This window comes from Chelmon rostratus, chromosome 15, assembly GCF_017976325.1.
Source record: "Chelmon rostratus isolate fCheRos1 chromosome 15, fCheRos1.pri, whole genome shotgun sequence".
NCBI classification, from domain to species: Eukaryota; Metazoa; Chordata; class Actinopteri; order Chaetodontiformes; family Chaetodontidae; genus Chelmon; species Chelmon rostratus.
This window is the reverse complement of record NC_055672.1, coordinates 17,727,204-17,748,563: the sequence shown is the minus strand read 5'-3', so window position 1 is coordinate 17,748,563 and position 21,360 is coordinate 17,727,204. Positions and strand designations below refer to the sequence as shown.

General features: G+C 42.9%; 1 protein-coding gene and 1 pseudogene across 2 annotated transcripts; one reads left to right on the top strand and one right to left on the bottom strand.

The window, feature by feature from the left end:
- Positions 1 to 250: 250 nt before the first annotated feature.
- On the bottom strand, positions 251 to 3,880 carry gale (UDP-galactose-4-epimerase). 2 transcript variants are annotated; one of them, XM_041954185.1, is made up of 11 exons: positions 3,717 to 3,880; positions 2,819 to 2,947; positions 2,577 to 2,692; positions 2,198 to 2,311; positions 1,744 to 1,920; positions 1,547 to 1,660; positions 1,384 to 1,450; positions 1,200 to 1,285; positions 999 to 1,076; positions 725 to 839; positions 251 to 624 (listed from the first exon to the last, which is right to left on the bottom strand). In XM_041954185.1, the coding sequence occupies exons 2-11, from the start codon at positions 2,937 to 2,939 to the stop codon at positions 560 to 562; spliced, it is 1,053 nt and encodes a 350-aa protein (XP_041810119.1). In that variant the 5' UTR covers positions 2,940 to 2,947; positions 3,717 to 3,880; the 3' UTR covers positions 251 to 559. The 2 variants fall into 2 exon arrangements, with proteins under 2 accessions (XP_041810119.1, XP_041810120.1); XM_041954186.1 differs by having other exon boundaries at positions 2,577 to 2,689.
- Positions 3,881 to 5,939: 2,059 nt separating this feature from the next.
- Positions 5,940 to 7,888, top strand: LOC121618986 (annotated as a pseudogene).
- The last annotated feature ends 13,472 nt before the right edge of the window (positions 7,889 to 21,360 follow it).

The window sequence follows — 21,360 nt, the reverse complement described above, 5'->3', positions numbered from 1 at the left end:
GACCTCCTCCTGACTACATCATACTGGTAGATTTCTTAAATCTGCCTTGCCATCACTTTCACATATAGCAACTTTACAGCAACCTCATAGTCACAGGTGAATAAACCTTTTAGTGAATATTCTCAAGGGTTTATCTCACTAAAGCATTTCATGTCTCATAATGTAGTCAACAGTGTAGCATTAATTACAACTCATTTCACAGTCATTTGAAACAGTTTCATAATGGAGTGGAAATGAAGGCTTCAGGTTCCTCAGAATGAAAATGAATTTATTCTTTCATTGTTATGGCTCACAGATCAGTACATCGATAGAGAAAATATGCATTGTTAATCTGAAAGAGCAACACTCAAGTTTTTACACGATTCGTATGATGTAAACATGTCATTGGAGAATAACCATTAGTGTAGAACAAAAACAAAATGAGACATGACAAAACGTAAAGCATTCAGCTCCCCTGAAGGTCTCATCATTTGTTTACGTGATATGCAAAAATGAGGAAGGTGATGCTTTGCTTTGGCCCGGTGATTCAGAAGAAGAACAGCAAAAGGCTGGAGTTGCATCAAGATGCTGTGCCATTGGAAAATCCGGTGGGGTTCATAGACTGCCAGCGCCACAGATCCTCACCTACACAATATAAATGAATAAATAAAACCAACATGCTGATTTTCTATAGGAGGAGAATTAGATGATGTTGAGCAATACATGCAAATATCCATGCCCTTACACATTCTTTCCAGTTCAAATTCGGCCTTCCAGGCCAGTTCATTCTCAGCCAGCCGTGGATCAGCGTAGCACGATGCCACGTCTCCTCCCCTACGTGGGCCGACTTTGTAAGCGATCTATGGAGAGGACACGTAAGGCAAAAGATAAACAAAAAACAAGATGGTTTAGGTTAAAAAGTGGGAACTTCCGTTGATCAGAGGCCAGCAACGTACATAGTCAGTGTCAGCTTGTCCATCCTTATACTCAGAGAATAACGTGATGTGGCGGTCACTCACCTCTCTCCCTGATGCCTTCTCCATGGCTTTCACCATCTGGAGCACGGAGTAGCCTGTCCCTGTTCCTAGGTTGTAAACCTACAGATACAAAAATGCACACATGCCAAAACCTCAATAACGTGAACACAAAATGAAGCAAAAAAAATGACTTAACATGTGTTTTAAAATGCTTTTTTGTTTTTGTTCTTTTCTCAAACGTGCCTTGCACCCGCAGTCGCCCTTCAGCTTCTTCAGAGCTGCTATGTGTCCTTTTGCCAGATCGACCACGTGGATATAATCTCGCACACCTAGCAAGAGAAAGACAACCACAGTTCATTCAGTGACAGTTCATTTGTAATGCCCAAAAGAACAGAGCACAATTAACTCAATTAAAGGTCACCTTTACCTGTCCCATCAACTGTGTCATAGTCATTGCCAAACACATTGAGGCACTGTCTTCTCCCAATGGCAACCTATGAGGCAGATTAATTAAGCAACGCAAACAACAATAGTGGAACAAACACTGCAGGCTCTGATCTAGCTATGTGTTTGGCAGACAGTTCATGTACCTGGGCGACATATGGCAGGAGGTTGTTGGGGATACCCTGAGGGTCCTCTCCTATCAGGCCAGAGGAATGAGCTCCAATTGGGTTGAAATAACGCAGCAGCACTGCATTCCAGTCCTGCTCACACAGAGGCAATAATGAACCACCATACAGTGTATATATGTCTGTGTGTGAATGCATTTCTACCTCCTCATCAGTACCTTCTCAGCTTTACAGTGGTCCTTGATCATCTCCTCAATAAAGTACTTGGTCTTGCCGTAGGGGTTGGTGCAGCCCCCCACGGGGTGCTGCTCGTCGATGGGAAGGCGCTGAGGGTCTCCGTACACCGTGGCTGAGCTGCTGAAGACCAGATTGCGCACCCTGTGAGCCTGCATCACCTGGGACACATGCAGATGCAAACAAACACAGCACACGCGTACAGTCAGCGGCCGGACAGAGCGCACACACAGCTCGGGAGTAGGCAGAAAGGCAGAGTTAAGCAGACACGGTGAGCTCCACACAATAGTCACAAGGGGTGCGGTGTTAGAATTAGCCAATTCAGTGTCAAATGAATACACGCTGCCATGCACTCAGCCAACGGAGATGAAGATTAGTGCAAATAATGACAGGCGGCCAGACAACGGCAGATCAGAAGAGAGAGAAACTGAAACTGACCTCAAGCAGGTTCATGGAGGCGGTGAGGTTGACTCTGTAGTAACGTAATGGCTGCTCCACTGACTCCCCAACAGCCTTCAGGCCAGCAAAGTGCATCACCGCACTGAAAGAATGCTGCAACACAGATTGATACAGTACATAGTCATGTGTGATGGGTAGGAGCCATCTGGAAGGACTTTCTATAACTACTATGTATATACAGTATGATAGCATCATGTCACTGTCTGTTTTCAATGCTATCTGAGAATGTATGGTGGCCAGCTGGGAAAACTTAGTGCTGTTTTTATCAGACTGATTGTTTCATCCACCAAAGACAAAATCTGCCAGTAGTCAGTCAATAATATTCATTTTAGTAAATTAGCTGTATTAACTTTCTGACCTTTTTGAAGAGTTTTTCCAAGCCAGGTTGATCCAAAAGATCCAGTTCATGAAACTCAATGCTGGTGTCCAGGAGTTTCTCTATCCTACGTATGCTCTCTGGCACATCCCCTTCTCCTCCATTCACAGGAAGTCATGAGGAAGTCACACACACACACACACACACACACACCTGATGTGAGTATCACTGAACAAACACCCTTTGAACAGCCAGCTTTATGATGGCATATCCATCAGCCTTACCTCTTACAGCGTTACTGAAGTTATCTACTACGACCGGCTGGTAGCCTGCTTCAATTAGCTCCACCACACAGTGACTCCCAATGTAGCCACCTCCACCTGTGACCAGCACCTTCTCTGCCATTCTCTGACCTGCAAAACACAACATACAATCTAGTACACACAATCTGCCCTCCATTCAAAATCCTGTTGTGGTTATTTTATCCCAGTCGGCTGCGATTCCTGATTGTGACAGAAGCAGAACTTGAAAGCCACACTCCAGACCTGCTCTTTAGAAACAGGACATATTTTTGTCTGAGCTCATTCTAGCGCACCTGAAAGATTTGTGACCTGCCCATTTTGTCTACAGCAGCAGGCTCAGGCCTTAACCTGTTGAACCACATAAAACTTGTGTCTGAAAGATAAAAAGTTACTCATACTTTTCATTGATTTAAGCTATGCTTATCTTTTGAGGGAACATACTCATGGCTTTACAGACTCTAAATAAGATGCACCTTACTTATATAAATGCACAATAAACGTTTTATGATTGAATTCCTTTCAAAAGTTTTGCCCTGAACGCAGCACAGGCCACTATAGAATGCTACCCGGCAATAAAGTTTGCTCCTATACATTTAACGACAGGTCATCCAGTTTACATCCTTAACACTCCTTTCATTTTCCCTTTTCCACGATTTTATTCTGTTTGTAGCCTTTCTTGTCTTCTGGGCTTCTGACACCAGACTACACAACAAAATCCTAAATTAAAATGTTTCTTTTTAAATATAATTGTCATTGTTAAGCCAGTTCCTCTCAAGTCTAAACCGAAGTCTTACACACTGAGCAAAGGTACAACTTTATTGCCAAACTGTCAAAATGAAACCACATCGTAATAAATGAGAGTGTCAGTGGATAGACTTACTAAATATCCCGATAGGAGTGTAAAGTGTCGTTGACGGCAGAGTATCTTGGTGGATCTGGTCGGGAGAAGCTGGGAAAGTGTCTGTATGTGGCTGAATGAAGGTTGTACCTTTCAGTTCAGTTAGTGAAGTTTCTCCTCTCGCCTTTAGATATTTCTTTATTTTACTTCCTGTGAAACGTGGAACAGGGTTAAGCTTGATTGGTGCACGACTTCCTGTGCTTGTTCTTTCAAAATAAGAGCTCACCATTCATAAATTCGCGAAGCACAAAATTAAATTCACTTTAGCTTGACCTGTGACCTAAACCGACTCATCAGTATGCGATTTAATACCTTTTGTGATAACCACAACAACCGATCACCTTGCGTTAATCTTGGCATAATACAGTTTCCAATCTATATTTTGAAGTATGAAACGGATTCACATCTTGTGTTATCGCTGCCTTCACGGTCCCTCAGAGTCTCTGCCGTAGTACGTGAACGCCTCACATGCCATGACGTTGACCACACTCTAATAAAGCCACGCCTTTGACCATTCACACAGGGAGGTGATTGTGTAGTGTATTCACCTCTGTGTACCATCTCAGACATACCGGAAGGCAAATAAAAATGTGCCACGTTACTTACAGAGGAAATCCAGACAGTAAAGCTTTAAGCAGCAATGCAGGTCTAGCTTAGTTAAACTAACTGCAGATAGTTTTAATCCAAATAATAAATTGACAAAAACAACAACTTGACCATCAGTAACCGATTTACATTTTACTTACATTATATATTATAATGATATGACATTCAGAAAGTTAGCACATGCAGTAGGTGAACACAAGCAAATAACAATAAAGGATAGTTGGATAGGAGGTGTGACTTTTTTTTGTTATGGATGTTATGATATTGTTTTCATAACAAGCACAAAAAGCATGTTAGAAATATACAGTATACAGGTATATGTCTTAATATTACTAAATATACAAAGACACCATACCTAAATTGTAATATTCATAAAATGATAACATTATATCATAACATTTAAAAGACTGAGGAAAATGAACCAACAAACAAAGAATAAAACAATCACAACATGCCAATACAAAATTCATGATATTAATTTCTAGTCTGTGAAGCTCCTGTGTGAAGACCAAGCCTCAAACGTTTCCTGACTTACTGACCATACAGCCTCATTCAAGGTGAGTAAAGAAAGATCAGTTCTAACATGGAAATCTATTTGTAGAATTGGCTTAATTAGTAAATGATGTCAAAGTGATGGCTGACTGTGTGAGTTCCTCAAGACTGAGCAAAGAATAAGAATAGACTTAATGTGATTGAACACACACACACACACACACACACACACACACACACACACACACCAGCACAAACAATGACCTCATATACATATTATTTGATGCTTTTCTTTTAATTATTTGATTGCTTTCCCACAGGTCATATTTTCCATTTATGGAAAATACCCGTGCCCAGCCTTCACATTACCAACAGAAATCATTAGTGAATCTTCAGAAAAAGTAAAAAAAAACAAACAAACAAACAGGAATTTCACACTACACCACAAGACAGAGATCTTATCAAATGCATTTCTTTTAACTTCAGGTCCTTGTATGCTAAATAATGCATATTGAATGTATACTGTAATGTATACATTATTTATATAGAATGTTATTGTTTTTCCTTACGTTTCTATGAAGTGCAGTTTGAGCAGGATTCTTTTATATCCTGTGCCATTTCTAAAGGCTGTTTGCCAGTCCTGCCCTGCACAGAGACACTGGCACATGAACAAAGGCAGCAGAACTGGGAGGAAAGAAAGATGAGACGGAGTCGGATACCTCAGAGATGAAGTTTGCTCACTTCGTTTTCTGCAAATGCTGTCTTTGTTAGAGAGGACTTGAGCTGATGAAGAAATCTCAAGAGGGGATACAAAATGGCAAAATAATTCAGCAGGAGTACATGGTAGTAATAACAAAACCAATCCAACTGTTCAGAAAAGGACAAGGGAGAGACGACAGAAGGAAACATTTAAAAATTAGAGGAGGAACAATATGTGACTGTTTGGCTGTCAGAGAACAGCAGACAACCAGTATTGCCATCTCTCTTATAAACCTGGTTCAGTTTGTTACCATTTTACAATTTGAAGGCTGTGTGCCTTCAAGTCCTTACCTCAGGAGGACATCAGTTTTGGACTTTTGTTGCTGTGTGCTGATGCAGGTCGGCAGCATGACTCAGCTTTGCCTTTGTGTCTATATGGATGAGCCTATGGCTCCACACTTCCCGTGGGTGGCTGCAGGGTGTGCAACCAGCACCTCTGCCCCCAAGTGCCCAGAGACTTCCCTGCAGGCCGGGTGCAGGACGACTGTGGATGCTGTGAACAATGTGCTAACGTGGAGGGACAGCAGTGCGACCCAGATTGGGCACAAAAGTTCTACGGCCGCTGCGGAGAGGGCCTGGTCTGCCGAAGGAAAATGCCAAAGGGGGTCCACAGGGCTGAGCCAGAGCCTACGTGTGTGTGCCAGGAAAGGGGTCCTGTATGCAGCTCAGATGGATGGACCTACAAAAATGTTTGCCAGATGAGAGAAGCCACCGGCCATCTTCACACAACACTTAAGCTCGCTGGAAGAGGGCCCTGCAACTCTGGTTACGGCATTCTTTTCTCACATATGTTATCAGTCTAGGAGAGTTAACATTTTTAAGATTGCAATGCACATGTATAGTTGTCTTGCTAGAGGCCCTAGTACTGAACCCTGCAGTCCTCCTTTTCCTCTGCTGCAGCTCCCTGTATCCTCCAAGGCCCTAGAAACCTGTCTAACTACACCGGGACTGACGTGGTGTTTGGCTGTGAGGTCTCAGCCTTCCCTCTTCCAAACCTGAGCTGGAAGAAGACGGGCTGTGACAACTTCCTGCCAGGAGATGATCCTCGCATCTCTGTCCAGATTTGATGAGAGCTTCAGTTATGCATCACTGAAAGTCTCACTAACAGTGTACGTTCTGATTAAACTGTGTCCTGCTGGGTCTGCATCCCCTGATTTTACATATGAAGTTCGGTTAATTCATCATGAGGAGTACTGCTAAGCCTATGAAAATATTTGCATAGTGTCGTCTCTGGCTCTGGAGTGAGCTGACCAAAGTCTGAAAAAATAACCCTGACGATCTCATAAAAGACACTATTAAATTGTTTTATGGCAAATGTTGGATCCGGTGCTTTGGAGCTTGACACACACAATTAACTAAAAGTCAAGATATCGGTGCTCGACCCCGATGCTCTGATTTTGACATCCTGTTTTTAATCTGTCTTCTGTGAGACCCTCAGCTTTGTGGAAGTGGAAATACTGAATCACGGGAATACCCCTATAAACTTAAATCCACTTATATTTTTTATGTTCCAATTGCTGAGATGAGAGTCAGGCGCAGAAACTCATGATATTATCAAAATATATGGGCTAACACTGCAACAGTTTCACAAGGGAGTCTATGATACGAGATATGAAGGCCAAAATGAGAGCTCAAAAAGTTGTATATTTAATCACTTAACAAAGTGCTTCTACTTTAACAGAGTTGTATCCACAATGAGGATGATGGAGTGGTCTACAAAATGAACAGACTTTCCTTTTTAATAGCCAACACTTGTAGACAGTCAAACAAAACAGTTCCAGAGTTTATTTTATCAATAACAATATAAAGAAAGGGAGTCAATATTTGTGCCAGTGTATCAATAATTAGCATAATAGAGTAATGATTTTTATCACTTTCTTGTACCGGCCATACAAATGTCTTACCTTTGAATAGATTCGTGTGACCTGTTGAGGTTTAATCCTGTCCTTTTCTCCCCCCCAGCGCTACTCTGTCTCTACCTGGCTTCAGATAGAGGGCCTCCACATCTCGGACACAGGGGTCTACTCCTTGGGAGAAACACCAGCATCGGCGCAGCTCACAGTGTTGAGCCAGCGTGAGTCTCTGAGCATCATACTGTCGGTTTTTGGAGCTACAGCAGCTCGTTTCTTTACTCTTTGTTTTTTAAATGAGACTGTATATTCTTACATGAAGAATTTCTTATCTGCTCTCCAGCAGTGATGGAAGGCCACAGTGAGGAGGAAGAGGAGCACTTTGATCATCTGGATAAAGGCGGTGATGGACATGTGGCATCTGGAGATTACCTGGGATTCATTTAACTCAGTTTAGATGGCCAAACAAGGAGGCCTGAGAAAGAAATATCTTACTAACATAAAGATTTGAAATGAAAGGGCATGATATTTGTCAGCCACAGCTGCTCAGTTGTATAAAAAGAAATAACTAAATTTCATTCTAAACATCATCATCTGCTTTTGCTTCCACCACTCCACTCTGAAATCACAGAGTACACTACATACATTCAGTTAGAAAGAAAAGAGTGATGGATGGAGCGAGAGAGGGTGTGACTATCCACAGGGCCTCCGTCTGATTCTATTCATCTCTCTCCACCTGAGTGCCAGTTAATCCTCCCCTCATCCCCCGACTCCCAGCTGGATACACCGGCTCCTTCTGAATGGCAAGCCGCATTAACGGCGAGGAACTTTCCCCCGCTGTCTGTTAGTCAAAGCTGATTGGAGATTACGGGCCTGCGGTGAAAACACAGCCCTCCATCTCATCTCAAATCATTTTCCACCCTTTACTCCCCTTTATCTCTCCTTCTTCTCCTCTTTTCTTTATCTTCTTAATCCAACTCTCCTCCTTTTCAATGTCATCAACTTTTGCTTGCCGCTACATTTTGCCCCTATTCAGTGTTCTTTTCTGACAGCTGAATGACAAGGAAGATGAAGAGGAGGAAGAGGGGGAAAGATGGGGGGGAGAGGGGAGGGGAGAAAAGCTTCTCCTCCAGAGTGGAGCCAGAATGATGTCATGGGGGCATTTGTCCTCCTGGTGTGGAGGCTTCCCTTCCCCTGCTAATTACCTTGTACAAACTCGAATCTGATATGGCGGATATGAGGCCCAAATACAATTATTGTGGGCTAACAAAGAGATATTGAGATTCAGGGAATGAGGGAGAGACTGCAAGTGAGATAGAAGGAGAGGCACGCGCATGGCCGTGCGTGCACACACACGTGCGGCAACCGCACGCACGCACACACGCTCGCACATCCACCCACACACACGCAAACACAACCACTTGTCCTTCCCCTCCATTCCCTCAGATAGGCTAATGTTATTACTGGGGTAATTATCCTCATTAGTGCCAGCAGCTGTAGAGAGCCCATTGCTTGCTGTTCAAACTCCATCCCGAACCTTTCTATCTTCACATACCTCTTTCTATTCCGTAGGTCTCATTTATTTAGAGACTTTGTCTCCATCCTTTGTGTGCCAGGTGGGGGCTGTAGCAAAAAAAGAGAGCCCAAATCAAATATCTAATAAGCCAGAGTTACCCCTGTTTTCTAACATTCGAGGCCAGTTTGTGGATGAGTGTTTCCATTGTGCAGAAAAGCTGCATCAGAGCACTGAACCGTGTGCAAAATGATGAAAAGATCCAAAAAATGGCTCAAGTGCACATCATTTATAAAATCTTATAAAAATCTTCCGCCATAAGAAACGGGTATGTTAACAGCAGATAAGTTATTGTGATAAAAAAAAATATGTTTTTTATCGGCCATTCGCGAGTAGAACACAAGATGGCACTGTTTAGTCAAATAACCGCAGCTCTGCAGTGACTGCGCTTTCAGTCTGACAGCGGGGTGTTTGAACCTTGCTCTCTCTCCTCTCATCTGTCTCATGTTTCTTAATATATGCCTTTATATGTGCAAAAAAAAGTTGTTCTTCACAAAAAAGAATAAGCTGTCACAGGGCCTCAACCTTTGATGCAATGACACTTTCCCACTGGGATGGCTTTGAAGAGTTGAGAATAACAGTGTTCCCATAACTAAATGTATTGCCTTTGTACTTGTTTGATGTTTATATGAAATCACGCTGAAGAAGGTTCCCTTCATGCTTGTTAAATTTATGCTCTGTCTGCATATTTACACACGAATTATGAGATCAAGAAATGAAAGAGGCGGCTTTACGCACAGCGTCCCCACCGCTCTGTGAGATTGCCTTTTGTTTTATTGCCAGGAGCTGGTGCGGACAGTAGGTAACCTGTACACTGCTGAGCCCCGCATCAGGCGCTAAATGTCATGCGTAGCCTGTTTTTATTGGCTGATATAGCCTGTTGTGCCCTTCTCCTTTTCCTGGATGCCATTGTTAAAGTGCTGGTTGTTAATACTCCTGACCAGATGGGCTCCTTCCCCCAGCAGCTCTGACTGAGGGTGTTTACCATGCACTGGGCTGTGGATAACAGGTGAGACTGCTGCTGGCTTGTCAACCAATCGGAGAGCAGCAGATGTCTGGCCTCTGCCTGTAAACCTTTATTTGGCATTTGGGGCCTCATGGGAGTTGGTTTGATAATAACACTGAATCAAAGTGAGTTGTGGTTTATATGGTGTTTTCAGGGTTTTTTTTTTTCACTCCGGGCAATTATGTGAAATGGGTATGCAAGCTATGAGAATAAGTGCCCACACATATCCTGGCCATACCTACTGCTATCAAACCTCCCTGAGTCCCATATACTGATTTTTTTTTTTTTTTTTTTTTTTTTTTGCAGATGAAAAAGTTCATTTAAATAAAGCTGAGGTGTCTTTTTGTGTACCTAATGCTTCAGATGACAAACCACCCAGCTATTTAATTTTCCCCTCATAAAGTTCAGACATCATTTCCAGGGATGTTCCCTTGTCCCCTGTGTGACAAAATGTTTCCAGCATTAGCTGAACAAACACTGAACATTCCTTTCCCTTTCCAATGCAGGCCATCTTGCATTACTGCAATTATTGTGCCAACAGCAGAGGTAAGGCCAGGCCTGGGATTGTTGAGCAGTAGTCTTTTAAAGCTTTGAATCAATCTGCCTTAATGGATGACCTAGACTCTCGCATGCATGTATGGATTAGTTTGACTGGAGCACCTGTCCCTGTTCTGTCAACAGCAGATCAGGTTACAGGCTACGCGTTCACCTGGCTGACACAACTTCCTGTGATTGACAATATGCTGGCCTTTGTTCACTGCTGCCCTCACAATACTGATGTTGCATGAGGAATTACTGCCAGGTGATTTAAAATACTGGATATATGTGTAAATTATGTGTGAAATCATTTTTGGATCAGTATGATTTAAAATAAACACCAGCTAAAGCTCTCATTGTATAAAAAAAAAAAAGAAATCCAGCACAATGCATCACATTTCCACAATCGATTCCACTGAACGTCTGTCTTCTAATTTCAAGACTTGGCCCTAACGAGGCCTCTCAGGTTGATTATGGAGTTAAGCTGCCAGAGCAGCCCACTGAAGCGAGGCTGTGGTTGGGCTTACCATCCATCCAAGGACAGCTTGTGTCTAACACCAGACCTGAGCTGGGAGACAGAACTCAGTCAAGAATGGAAAGAATATTCTTTCTGAACTTTGCTCCTGAGTATTGTGATTTAAAGATTATATTATTTTCTAACTATAAGCCATTTCCCTCTGATTTCCAGTCAGATAGTGTTTATTATGCATATTGGTGTCTTGTGATGTTTGGAGGAGAACTGGGAAATTAGAACAGCTGACAGGATATCAAGCATATCTTCTTCACAGTAGATAAGTTTTTATTCTCCTAATCAGGGCAAATATCTCCTCTGAGTTTCTCGGAGCACAATATGGGGAAAATCCCTTCAGATTCATGGCAGCTTCATTCTGAATCAAAAATGGGGGAAGCTGATCATCTCAAAGCATCCAGCCAGCTCCAACGTACACTCATGTGTAACCATTAACTGATGTTCAAACAAACGTCGCTTAGGCTGTACCTCCTAGAGGTAACCCTTTAATGCAAGGCTCCATTTGAGATATTAACATAATTCATATTCTCAGGAGTCCCTACTTAATTCATCCAGCTGGTATTATGCTACCTCTATATGGCCTTACATTCCTGGTACGGCCTTGCTGCTACTCTTTTTGCTATCATCTCCATTATCCCTGATGATGTAACGATTAGCTGGCAACCGTTATGCTAAACACAAAGCTGGACGGGTGATGGATGGGCTATGTGATAGACTCTGGCGGTTGGTTGGGGGTCTTTGTCCTGGATCTCTAACACCTTCTCTCTTGTGATCCACGCAAACCCCCAATTGCCTCCATCCAACACCAGATCCACCCCAGTTACCCCCACCAGCTGCCTCTGACCCCTCATCATAGTGCTGCCTCTGCTTGCCATGTGCTGGGAGTCAAAGGGTTCCCACCTATCGCTCATCAGAATGGAACCCCACCATCTCCTGCCCCACGCACTAAATCACAATCAATCGCTTGGCAGACAGAGATGGATTGGGACATCCACGACCCTGTATCTTTCAGGGGGGCCCCCCACCCCTCCAAAGGGCTGCTGTCACTGGCGAATAATAGAGGTGATTCTAGGAGGAGCAAGCAGGTCAAGTCTGTCGCCCCTGGAAGGAAGTTATCACAATGCAATGGAGGGAAAATCTTTTCTCTTCAGGAACAACAGCCACAATGTCTAACAGCATGTCTGACAGAAGGACGTGTGGTCGAGAAATGTTTGCTTTGATGCAAAAAAAAATGGCTTTATAATAAAATTTAGTGCACATTTTGAATATATGCTTATCTTGTGGGGCACATCACTGTGGTGTTTTCTGCTGCTCATCAAAAGTTGACATGGGTCTATCCCAAGACCAAATCTCTTGCCACAAAAAGCGCAAGATTAGATTTGTCCAGAAAACAGAACCTTTTATGTTTATGGGCTACTGAAAAGGAGAGCTGCAGAGCTGTGCCGAGGCAGCGTGCGATAATCCAATTTTGGCAAACCCAAGATGACAGCACTTTTTTATTCAGACATCTCCTGCACTTCAACTGTCTCTGCTTCTTTAGCGTGAGCATTTCAATATAAGATGCATGCTTGAATCAAATTTTGCCCAGCATGTAGCTAGATGTCCATTTAATGTCAATCTAGCAAGTTAACCATTTGTTAGCCAATTAGATAAACTTATAACCGTTAACTGAAAAGCTCCTTTTTGTGTTAACTTAAACCAACTAGCTGGGTCTCCGATCAGCATAATAAGAAAGTGTAGTCACATAGAAGAGCTTGTTGAGAATGCCTTTTCTCAGACAGTACACACAGAACAGATGCTAATAGACTCACTAGTAGCTTCGCTATAGTTGTTGCTATCTAACAATGGCCATATAAGTGAGCGGACAAGGCTGGATGCTGTGTGGGTTATCCCTCATTTTACTAATGTTATACATATTTTGTTAGCTAAGGTTATTAAAATAAGGTGTATTTGGCAATGCTGCTTAAAAACATCCATCCATCCATCCATCCATTCTTGGGAGTAGGCTAGGTAAGGTACTCCAGATGTCCTTCTCCCAAACATTTTCCAGCTCCTCCAGTTGGATCCTGAGGGGTTCCCAGGCCAGATAGAATGGATATGTAATCCCTTTCAGCATGTTCCTGCGGTCTCAAACCACTTGGACGTACCTCCAAGGGGAGGTGCCCAAGGGGGTATCCTGATCAGATGCCCGAACCACCTCAGCCGGCTGTTTTTGATGCGGAGGAGCAGTGGCTTTACTCCGAGCCCCCTCCAGATGTCTGAGCTCCCCAGCCTCTCTCTAAGGGTGAGAGCAGCCACCCTGCAGAGGAAACTCATTTTATTTGCTTATATCCACAGTCTCAGTATTTTTGTTACTACTGGTACTACTTGCCCTCACTTCTGAATAAACCCCAGAGATACTTAAACTCCTTCACTTGGGGTAGGAACTCACTCCCCAGCCAGAGGCACCAGCCCACTGTTTCCTGGCAGAGAACCAGATTTGAGGCCTCAGATTTGACAGTGCTGACTCTCGTTTCAGCTGCCCCACTGTGTGCTGAAGGTCACTGTCTGATGAAGACAACAGAACCACATCATCTGCAAAAAGCAGAGACGAAATTCTCAGGTCCCCAAACTAGACACCCTCCTTCTCCTCGGCTGTACCTCGAGATCCTGCCTATGAATATCACCAACAGAAGGGGCTGGCGGAGGCTTTTCAAGCACCCTGGAACAAAGGTTGAGAGGCTGAGCAGTGTGATACCTGATAAATGTAATTGGAGCACACCCACAGGAACCCACTTTTTAAAGGAGCAACTTAGAGACATGCAAAGAAAAACTGTATCTGTGCCATGTGAACCATGCATACTGGCCTTCTGCACATTCGATTGTATTTATTCATGTAATATCAATAAGCTGCATAACTTCCACCGCCTGTCTGCTTTCCCTCTTTCTCCACTCTGAGAGCGATACAATCTTGACATTCTGCCTCACATCAGCACGTGTATCTGAAGAGTTGCAGTCTAGTGCTTCCTGATTTACTTCACAACAGACTGAGTGATTGCATCATTCACATGAGCATTGACAACAAATATCATTCAGACATATAAAAGTCTCCATGATGCCATAACACGATGATTGGGAATGAAAGGTCTTATTCTGCATTCACTGCCGAGGGCTCAAGGACGATCATTCACATGTAGATGTGTCCTTCTGGAAGTGCCTCAGCTATACAATTTCCATTTAGATAAGGTGTATACACAAATAAAGAAAGGACATTGGGTTCTTCATTTGATTAACTAATCATAGTCTTTGTAATTCCACTCGGAGACCTTGACGGGCAGTGCTGGGCTGCGTACCTTGATTAGCCTATGCATGATTGCTGCTGCTGTGGCACAAATCAGTTCAAGTAACTCAACTCCATACACCACACAGCGGCTGTGATTAAACAGTCGATTAAGACACAGAGAGATCTGTCTGTTTAATCCCTTTTCCCATTGTCTAAATAGATAGCCACGGTATAGTCCCTGATCAACAATAACTGAACACCAGAAGAATTGGAGTGAGAGGTGATTAGGGTCTTTAAAGCTCCCTGGAGTGTGGATGCAGGGTTTTTTGTGATTAGCTCGAATTTAAAGGGACGTTCTGTTCTTATTGCCTCTTGCTGGAGCAGGGAATTCATTATCTGATGCTTAAGATGAGAGAAAAAAAAAAAAGACCCACAGCCCCAGGACAGATGTAATATCTTTAAGTGTGAACGGAATAATCCGCATTTGTGCCGTAAAACATGCCAAGTGAGGAAGATTCTGGTTCACAGCATGTTGACAAACCAAACAAAACACTCCTCACCCTCACGACTCGAGCCTCGAAGTGCTTTAACCCTCTTCCCACTTCTGTGCTAGCCCTCTTCATGCTGTGCAGTAGTGTCTGTGTATCATCTAAAGGCTGTATAGAAACTCTACAGCGCCTCTCCATGACTGATCTCTTTTGATAGAGCTCATTATGCAAACTGCTCCCAACTCCCACAGCATAATTAGTGCTTAATTAATTTGAGTGAAATCTTTCATCTGTCTGTGTCCGGCCAGCTCCTTCCTTCCATTTACAACATGATATTAATTTCAGAGGGGGGAATGGTAGCCCAGCTGATGAAAAGGCTGATATAATTAATCAAGTACTGTATCTTTTTCCTTCATTTTTTGCAGGAATAATAATAAGTGTGATGAGCAGAGTCTGATTAACCCTATTATGCTCCCTAATTAGGGTGATCATTTAATAATCAAGGAAGCAGCACAATTACAAGAGAATGCAAATCATGCCATCTAATGAAGAGCATGTAAATTCTGGGAATTCTTAGTTTGGAAAATGTGGTATTTCAAAGTCAAAGGTCAACAAAAGGTTTTCCTCTTAATGTACATATGTTAAGGATTTACTTAGCCTACATACTTGAGCCATACATTTTTCACATTTTTCCTGGACTCTAATAAATCTCTGTGGATGACAGCCACAACATCGGCAGGAAGAAGTAAATAAGTAATATGCATTAAAAGAACATAAAGCATGTTACTCACACGCTAAGCTAAGATGACTCTGAAGTAAACTCTTGACATTTAATGAATTTTGGGAAATACAGCTATTTGCCTTCTTGCCAAGAAGCTCACCAATTAAGCTGTAATATTTAATTTGTTTAATACAGCCCCACTGACAAGTAAAAACATGTTGTGGTTTTACATGGGGTCATGTGCTGCTTCACAGAGTCTCTCCCAGTAAAACCACAACGTGATGTTTTTACTGTTTTTGTACGGATTAAAAAAATCAGATATTAAGTGTTAATTAGTGAGTATATTTTTATCTTTGGACAGAGACAGGCACTCGAAACAAAGGTAAGCCACTGCCAGACAGATGTCATAGCGGTAGCGGTTTTCTTCTTAACTAACTCTTGGCAAGAAATTAAATAAATGTAGGATTATTTACTTAAATGTGGAATTGTTCTTGTAATTTTCAAAATACGATAAAAATGAAAAAGGATCAACACTGTGTTGAAACCCCTCTTCTGAGAGTGAGAAACCTTGAACGTTCATGATGATGGTTCATGATGCCACTGATAGGGCACCAACTTTTATTTCCCACCGGCCCTGTGTGTTTTATAGCGCCTGAGGATCCAAGAGGCAGCTGCCACTATAAACTCAAGGGCAGAGGTTCAGCACCACGGACAGCAACCAGCCTCCTCCCGAGAGCTAACTCTCCACAGACCTTCCACATTTAGAGCTATTGTTTAAAATCTGACGTTGGCTGTGGAGTTAACGGACATTTCAGAGTCTAATGTATGAATAAGTGAGATAAGCTGACTAATAGTTTAAGGCTATGAGGGAGATGACCAATGTGTAGCTCCATATGTCAATAGATAAATGAAATGGCCCATTAGGTCTGCCAGAGGCCATTTTTCATGCTCCTTGATGATACAGCTGCTGTCTACACTTTCATCAAGATAATGGTGACCTCATATATGGAGTCTATGAGCAATGGCCCTGATTTCATTTTTCTTACATGGAGTCATTATCAATATCATTACAATCTTCAGTCAGCCAGTGAGCAACAGAGGGTGGACCTTTTTTGTTGTCTACTCACATGAGAAATGCATTGACTGCTGAGCCAAATGCCTGTCAGGAAGATCCTTTATACGCCGGCTCGTCCTGCTGCCGTGTGTGCGCCTCCTCCGCGTCTTTGTATCTGTGAGGTGTATGCATGCGTGTGTGTCTACATGAATGTACCTCAATTTACTCCTCTTCACCCCCATAGAGCAGCTGTGCCTCAGAGGACTCTTATGAAGTAATTGAATGAGCCGGGGCAGGGGGAAACCTGTGGCAGCGAATGTGGTGCCCGCTGGCCTTATTATCTGTAATACAGCAGCCGCTCTGCCTGCACTTTCTCATCCGCTCATGAATACAGAAATGAATGTGGCGGACGTCAGAGGTGAACGCAGAGGGGAGAAACAGGCCAGAGCCATTTTAATCAGCTCCCAGATAGAACAATCACTTCATCCACCTCCACAGCTCAGAGGTGAATTAGTGTTTAACATTCCAGGGCATGCTTTCTGACAGGGGACTCCACCCCAAACAACCAAAGGACTGTGGAGATTATTGAGAGACACTCTGATGTTTTTGATGAGTAAATTAGAGTTAAAAATGCCCCTGGGACTCCAGCCACTGATATGCCTGATATCCAGGAAGGCCTCTTTTTAATAAGAAGCTCTCTACAAGGAAAAGAAAAGCCAGTGTTGTCCCTTTGAAGCCTTTGTTCATATGTCTGTGCACACACAGCGTTAGATATAAAGAATGAAAACATCTAGGGTTTTCCCTGAAGTCATTAGCAACAATTTGCAATTGCTGACAATGCATTTTATACTTATTTTACAGTGGATTTAAAATAATCCCACTCTAAAGATGCTCTGAAAGATATTGTATGTGCATTTTGCAAATAGGCCACTTTATTAGTCCGCTTCACAGAACATTTTCAGAGATGAAAAAAGCCCAGAAACATCTGTCCTTGTCCTCACAGAGTCATCAGCATCACCGTCAAAAGTACAGATGACATCAGGGACATTCTCAGTCAACACTGAGGTCCATTAGTCTTAAGCTCAGAGCTATACCACTTTACAGGGCTTTTCACAGTGACCTGGTCTCGTGGGCATCCTTCTAAAGTACACTTTAAAGTCTAGACAGTGACCTCTGTGTTGCTCTCATGGCCAAACAGGCAATTTCCCCATTGATCTTTTGGATACTACAGTCTGTCTTTTTTTTCTAGAAGCTTGGTACAAACCTTTTACTACTGTTGCCCCACAAGTGCAGGTTGACTGCTGTTTCACCGTGATATGCTGACCCCCCTGAGATTGCCTACACATGGTTTTCCAGGTCTTCCATGAGAAACCAGTCACTGGCAATGAAGAACATATGATGGCACGCAGCTGACTTTGGTAAAAGCATAAATAAAAAAAGGGCAGACATCTCTGCTTTTATTGTTCACCCTCTGAAAACACAAGACAAAACAGAAAACTTCCTGATTCTGTACTTGACTCAGTTTCCTTAAATTGTCGTCAGGCTAAAGTTCTGTAACTGTACTGAAACTTTATTCTTTTTGGAAATTACATGAAAATATATTAGAGAGTTACACACGATCCAGGTGATTTTTATGCATTTGTCAGGGACAACAAACCTTCTTGGTAACAATCCTTGTCCTGAAAGAGCAGGTCAACAAAGAGCAACAGTCTAATTATAGGGGAAAAGGCACTTTCTCTCAGGTCAACCTGTGAGTTGTTCCATAAAAACAACAGAAACAAGCAACAGATATAATATAGTTAACCTGCAGTGGTGGAAAACTAATAAAAGTGTGAGATTAATAACCAAAACCACAACAAATCAACTAAAAACAATGGGAGAATAGAGGGGAACCTTCACTCTGTGGAAATAGTTTAAATCTGTTTTGGACAAGCTCATATAGAACTATATTTAAAAACCAATCACTTCATTAAACTCTGGCACTTTTGTTCCACCGCGCCATTGTTCTCTTGTTGGTGCCTGCCTGCTCTCAGATTGTGGGACAAAGGCTAAAGCCGAGGCTGTGCTGTGTCCACAGCCGGCCTGATTAAATCTGGGTCCCTCGTTGGCTCTCTCCATGGTGCTGAAAGAGCCCTCTATCAGATTACAAGCAGCCAGAATAGGACCTCAGCTAATCCATTACAATAATTGATTGACAATGCATCGAAGGTGGCCATGTAGTGAGCACCAATTATAGTCATGTCCTACTGCACTTTCAAATTGGCTCGGGTCGACAAAGAACATGGAACCGATCGTTCGTCTGGGAAGTACAGGAGGTTTCTGTACGTCTGTGGTGAGAATAAGGGTAATCTAATCTTTGTCAAACAACCAAAGTGCTCCACAGCTCCTCTGGTAACCGAGTTAATGTTTGACAGAAACAGCGCGGTGAGATGCCTGCGAAGAGACTGGAGTGCCATGCTTTGGATACTGGAGGTGAACTTTCACTGTGTGTCCCCAGCATTAATTCTTCCTCCTGTAGGTGGTGCAGTGAAGTAAGAACCGGGCTGTGAGAGGAGGAGCTCAGACATCCTCAATCCTTTAACTCAGACTTCTTGCACTACAGTTAATCCATGAAGTGTCAGGCCTACAGCAGTTTAGAGTGACTATTAGAAGAGAGCTGGACAAATGTACAGCTGCTGCAGAGAAACAGGCATCAACATCCCATAAATGCTTTTTAAAACATTATTCGTACGTTCTCAACTTTTATCACATAATCTAAGTCAATTCATTAACAGCACAGCAAATAGGCAAGGAGAAAATGAGAGCCACGTTTAAAATCCTATAGCATGCGGTGAGGTTGAGGAGGATGTAGTGGAGCCTGCTGCAGCTGTATGCTAATTAGGCGCCTATGCTTCCCTTCCGCCAGGGCAGCACGCGCCACTGATCAAACACGCGCATGCGTCCGTGTGGCCAAGACCAGCGCACCGGCCCACGCGCCCCACGGAAATTATCACGGGAGAAAGAGGAACTCGTTAAAATGCCATCAAAGCGTGTAGTCCCAACAAACCACGACTAATAGGTGCGGAGTGAAGTAACCAGTAACAGAGCAGCGGGGGCTGACACGAGATACTCTGAACAAAAAGTTTTCAGAACGTTTTTATTTTAGGTTAAATATAAACCCGGATTTAAAAAGATCAGGATGGGACATAAAAAAATAGAGAAATATGAGTTTTCTGTGTATAGCCTACTTCAAAAATAAATGCTCAAACTTTAACACTTGAGAAGTTTCTTCTATCTTTAGAACAATTAAAACTTTTTCTTTTCCTTTCGTTTTTCACTTTTAACAAATCAGTCGTTTAACCCTATCTAACCAAAATAACGGTGTGCTTTGAGGCAGGTGAGAAGGCACGGGGACACAGAGGCCTATTGAAAGGGAGGCGCAGGCCTGCGGCTCAGCTCCGATTGTGTAATTATTTGACTTGGTCATACTGCAGCTTTATGCAAATGAGGGGAACAATGTACGACGATGGAGATTAATTCCTCCCTGGTCTGCCGACTGAAAGGAAAAAGAATGCACTCTCTGCCAAGTGGCGCACTGCAGCCTACATTTAGCCATAATAACGAAAAAAAAAAGACAAACACAATATATGAGGTATGCGCAGACACCATGGGAGAGCCTGCAAAGAAACAGGCCACGTGTATTTGTAGCAAAAAGTTGTAAACAGTTTTATCTAAATCGAGTTTGGTTTAAAGAAATCATCAAAACAGAACGAATCATGCAACATCTTAACTTGTTTAACTACTGGATTCAGTTACGAGCTTCTTTCAGCAGAATGGGCCTTTCGTTAACAATTAACAGCTCACACTTGTCCAAACAACAGTTCCATCCCAGCAAACCCCGCAGCAGCAGCTTCAGTTTAGCTTTGGATATATCTGTGCAGCATTTTTGCAAGACAAGCCCCGGCTGCGGCCTTCTTTGTCTGCAGCACTGATTCCGCCCAGCACGCGTCTAGCTGTGGGCCAGATTGGCCGTGAGTCCCGTTTCACAGTTAAGAGGTCAATTTGCCTTTCAAACGAAAAAAAAAAAAAAAAAAAAAAAAAAGAATGAAAAAAGACAGGGATATCCAAGCGCGGGCAGACGTGGCTATTGTGCACAAAGACCAGAGGGTCTTCTTATTACTTATGTATGCAGCGAGATGTCTGATTTATATGTCGAGTTAAACTACCGAGACAGACACGTGCCCTAAAATAAAGAAACACTCCCTCTACAGTGTTTATTTAAGACATAATAAAATACAGCTCTATAAAAACAGGCTATTTGGATTGTTGAGAGGCACGCGTAATGTGCGTAAAGGTCGTGCGTAAAAGAGGCTGGAGCAAGGAGAGAGGAAATAAACAACTGTAAACAGCTTGGGTGTGAAAAACAACAACAACAAGAACCTGAAACACTGAGCTGACAGTCTCTGGTCTTCCAGTTGTGAAGGTAAATTCCTCCTTAAATAACATCACAGCAGAAATGGAAAGAAACTCAGCGATTCGTTTGTTTTTAACCAAGCTTGTCTCATCCCCGTCTTAATTCTAAATTGTGATGATTGTGGCAGTGATGGACATTTCCTTTTGGCAACTCCCCCCCCAGGAGGAGATCCACAAAGCCGTGGCACGTGTGCAGTTGTATAGGGGCCCATCAGACCGTAAAAAGAGGAGGGTCCCGGCGTGTGCCTCTGTCGGGGAGGGGCTGAGCGCACACATTAATGTAATAAACCGCCAGTA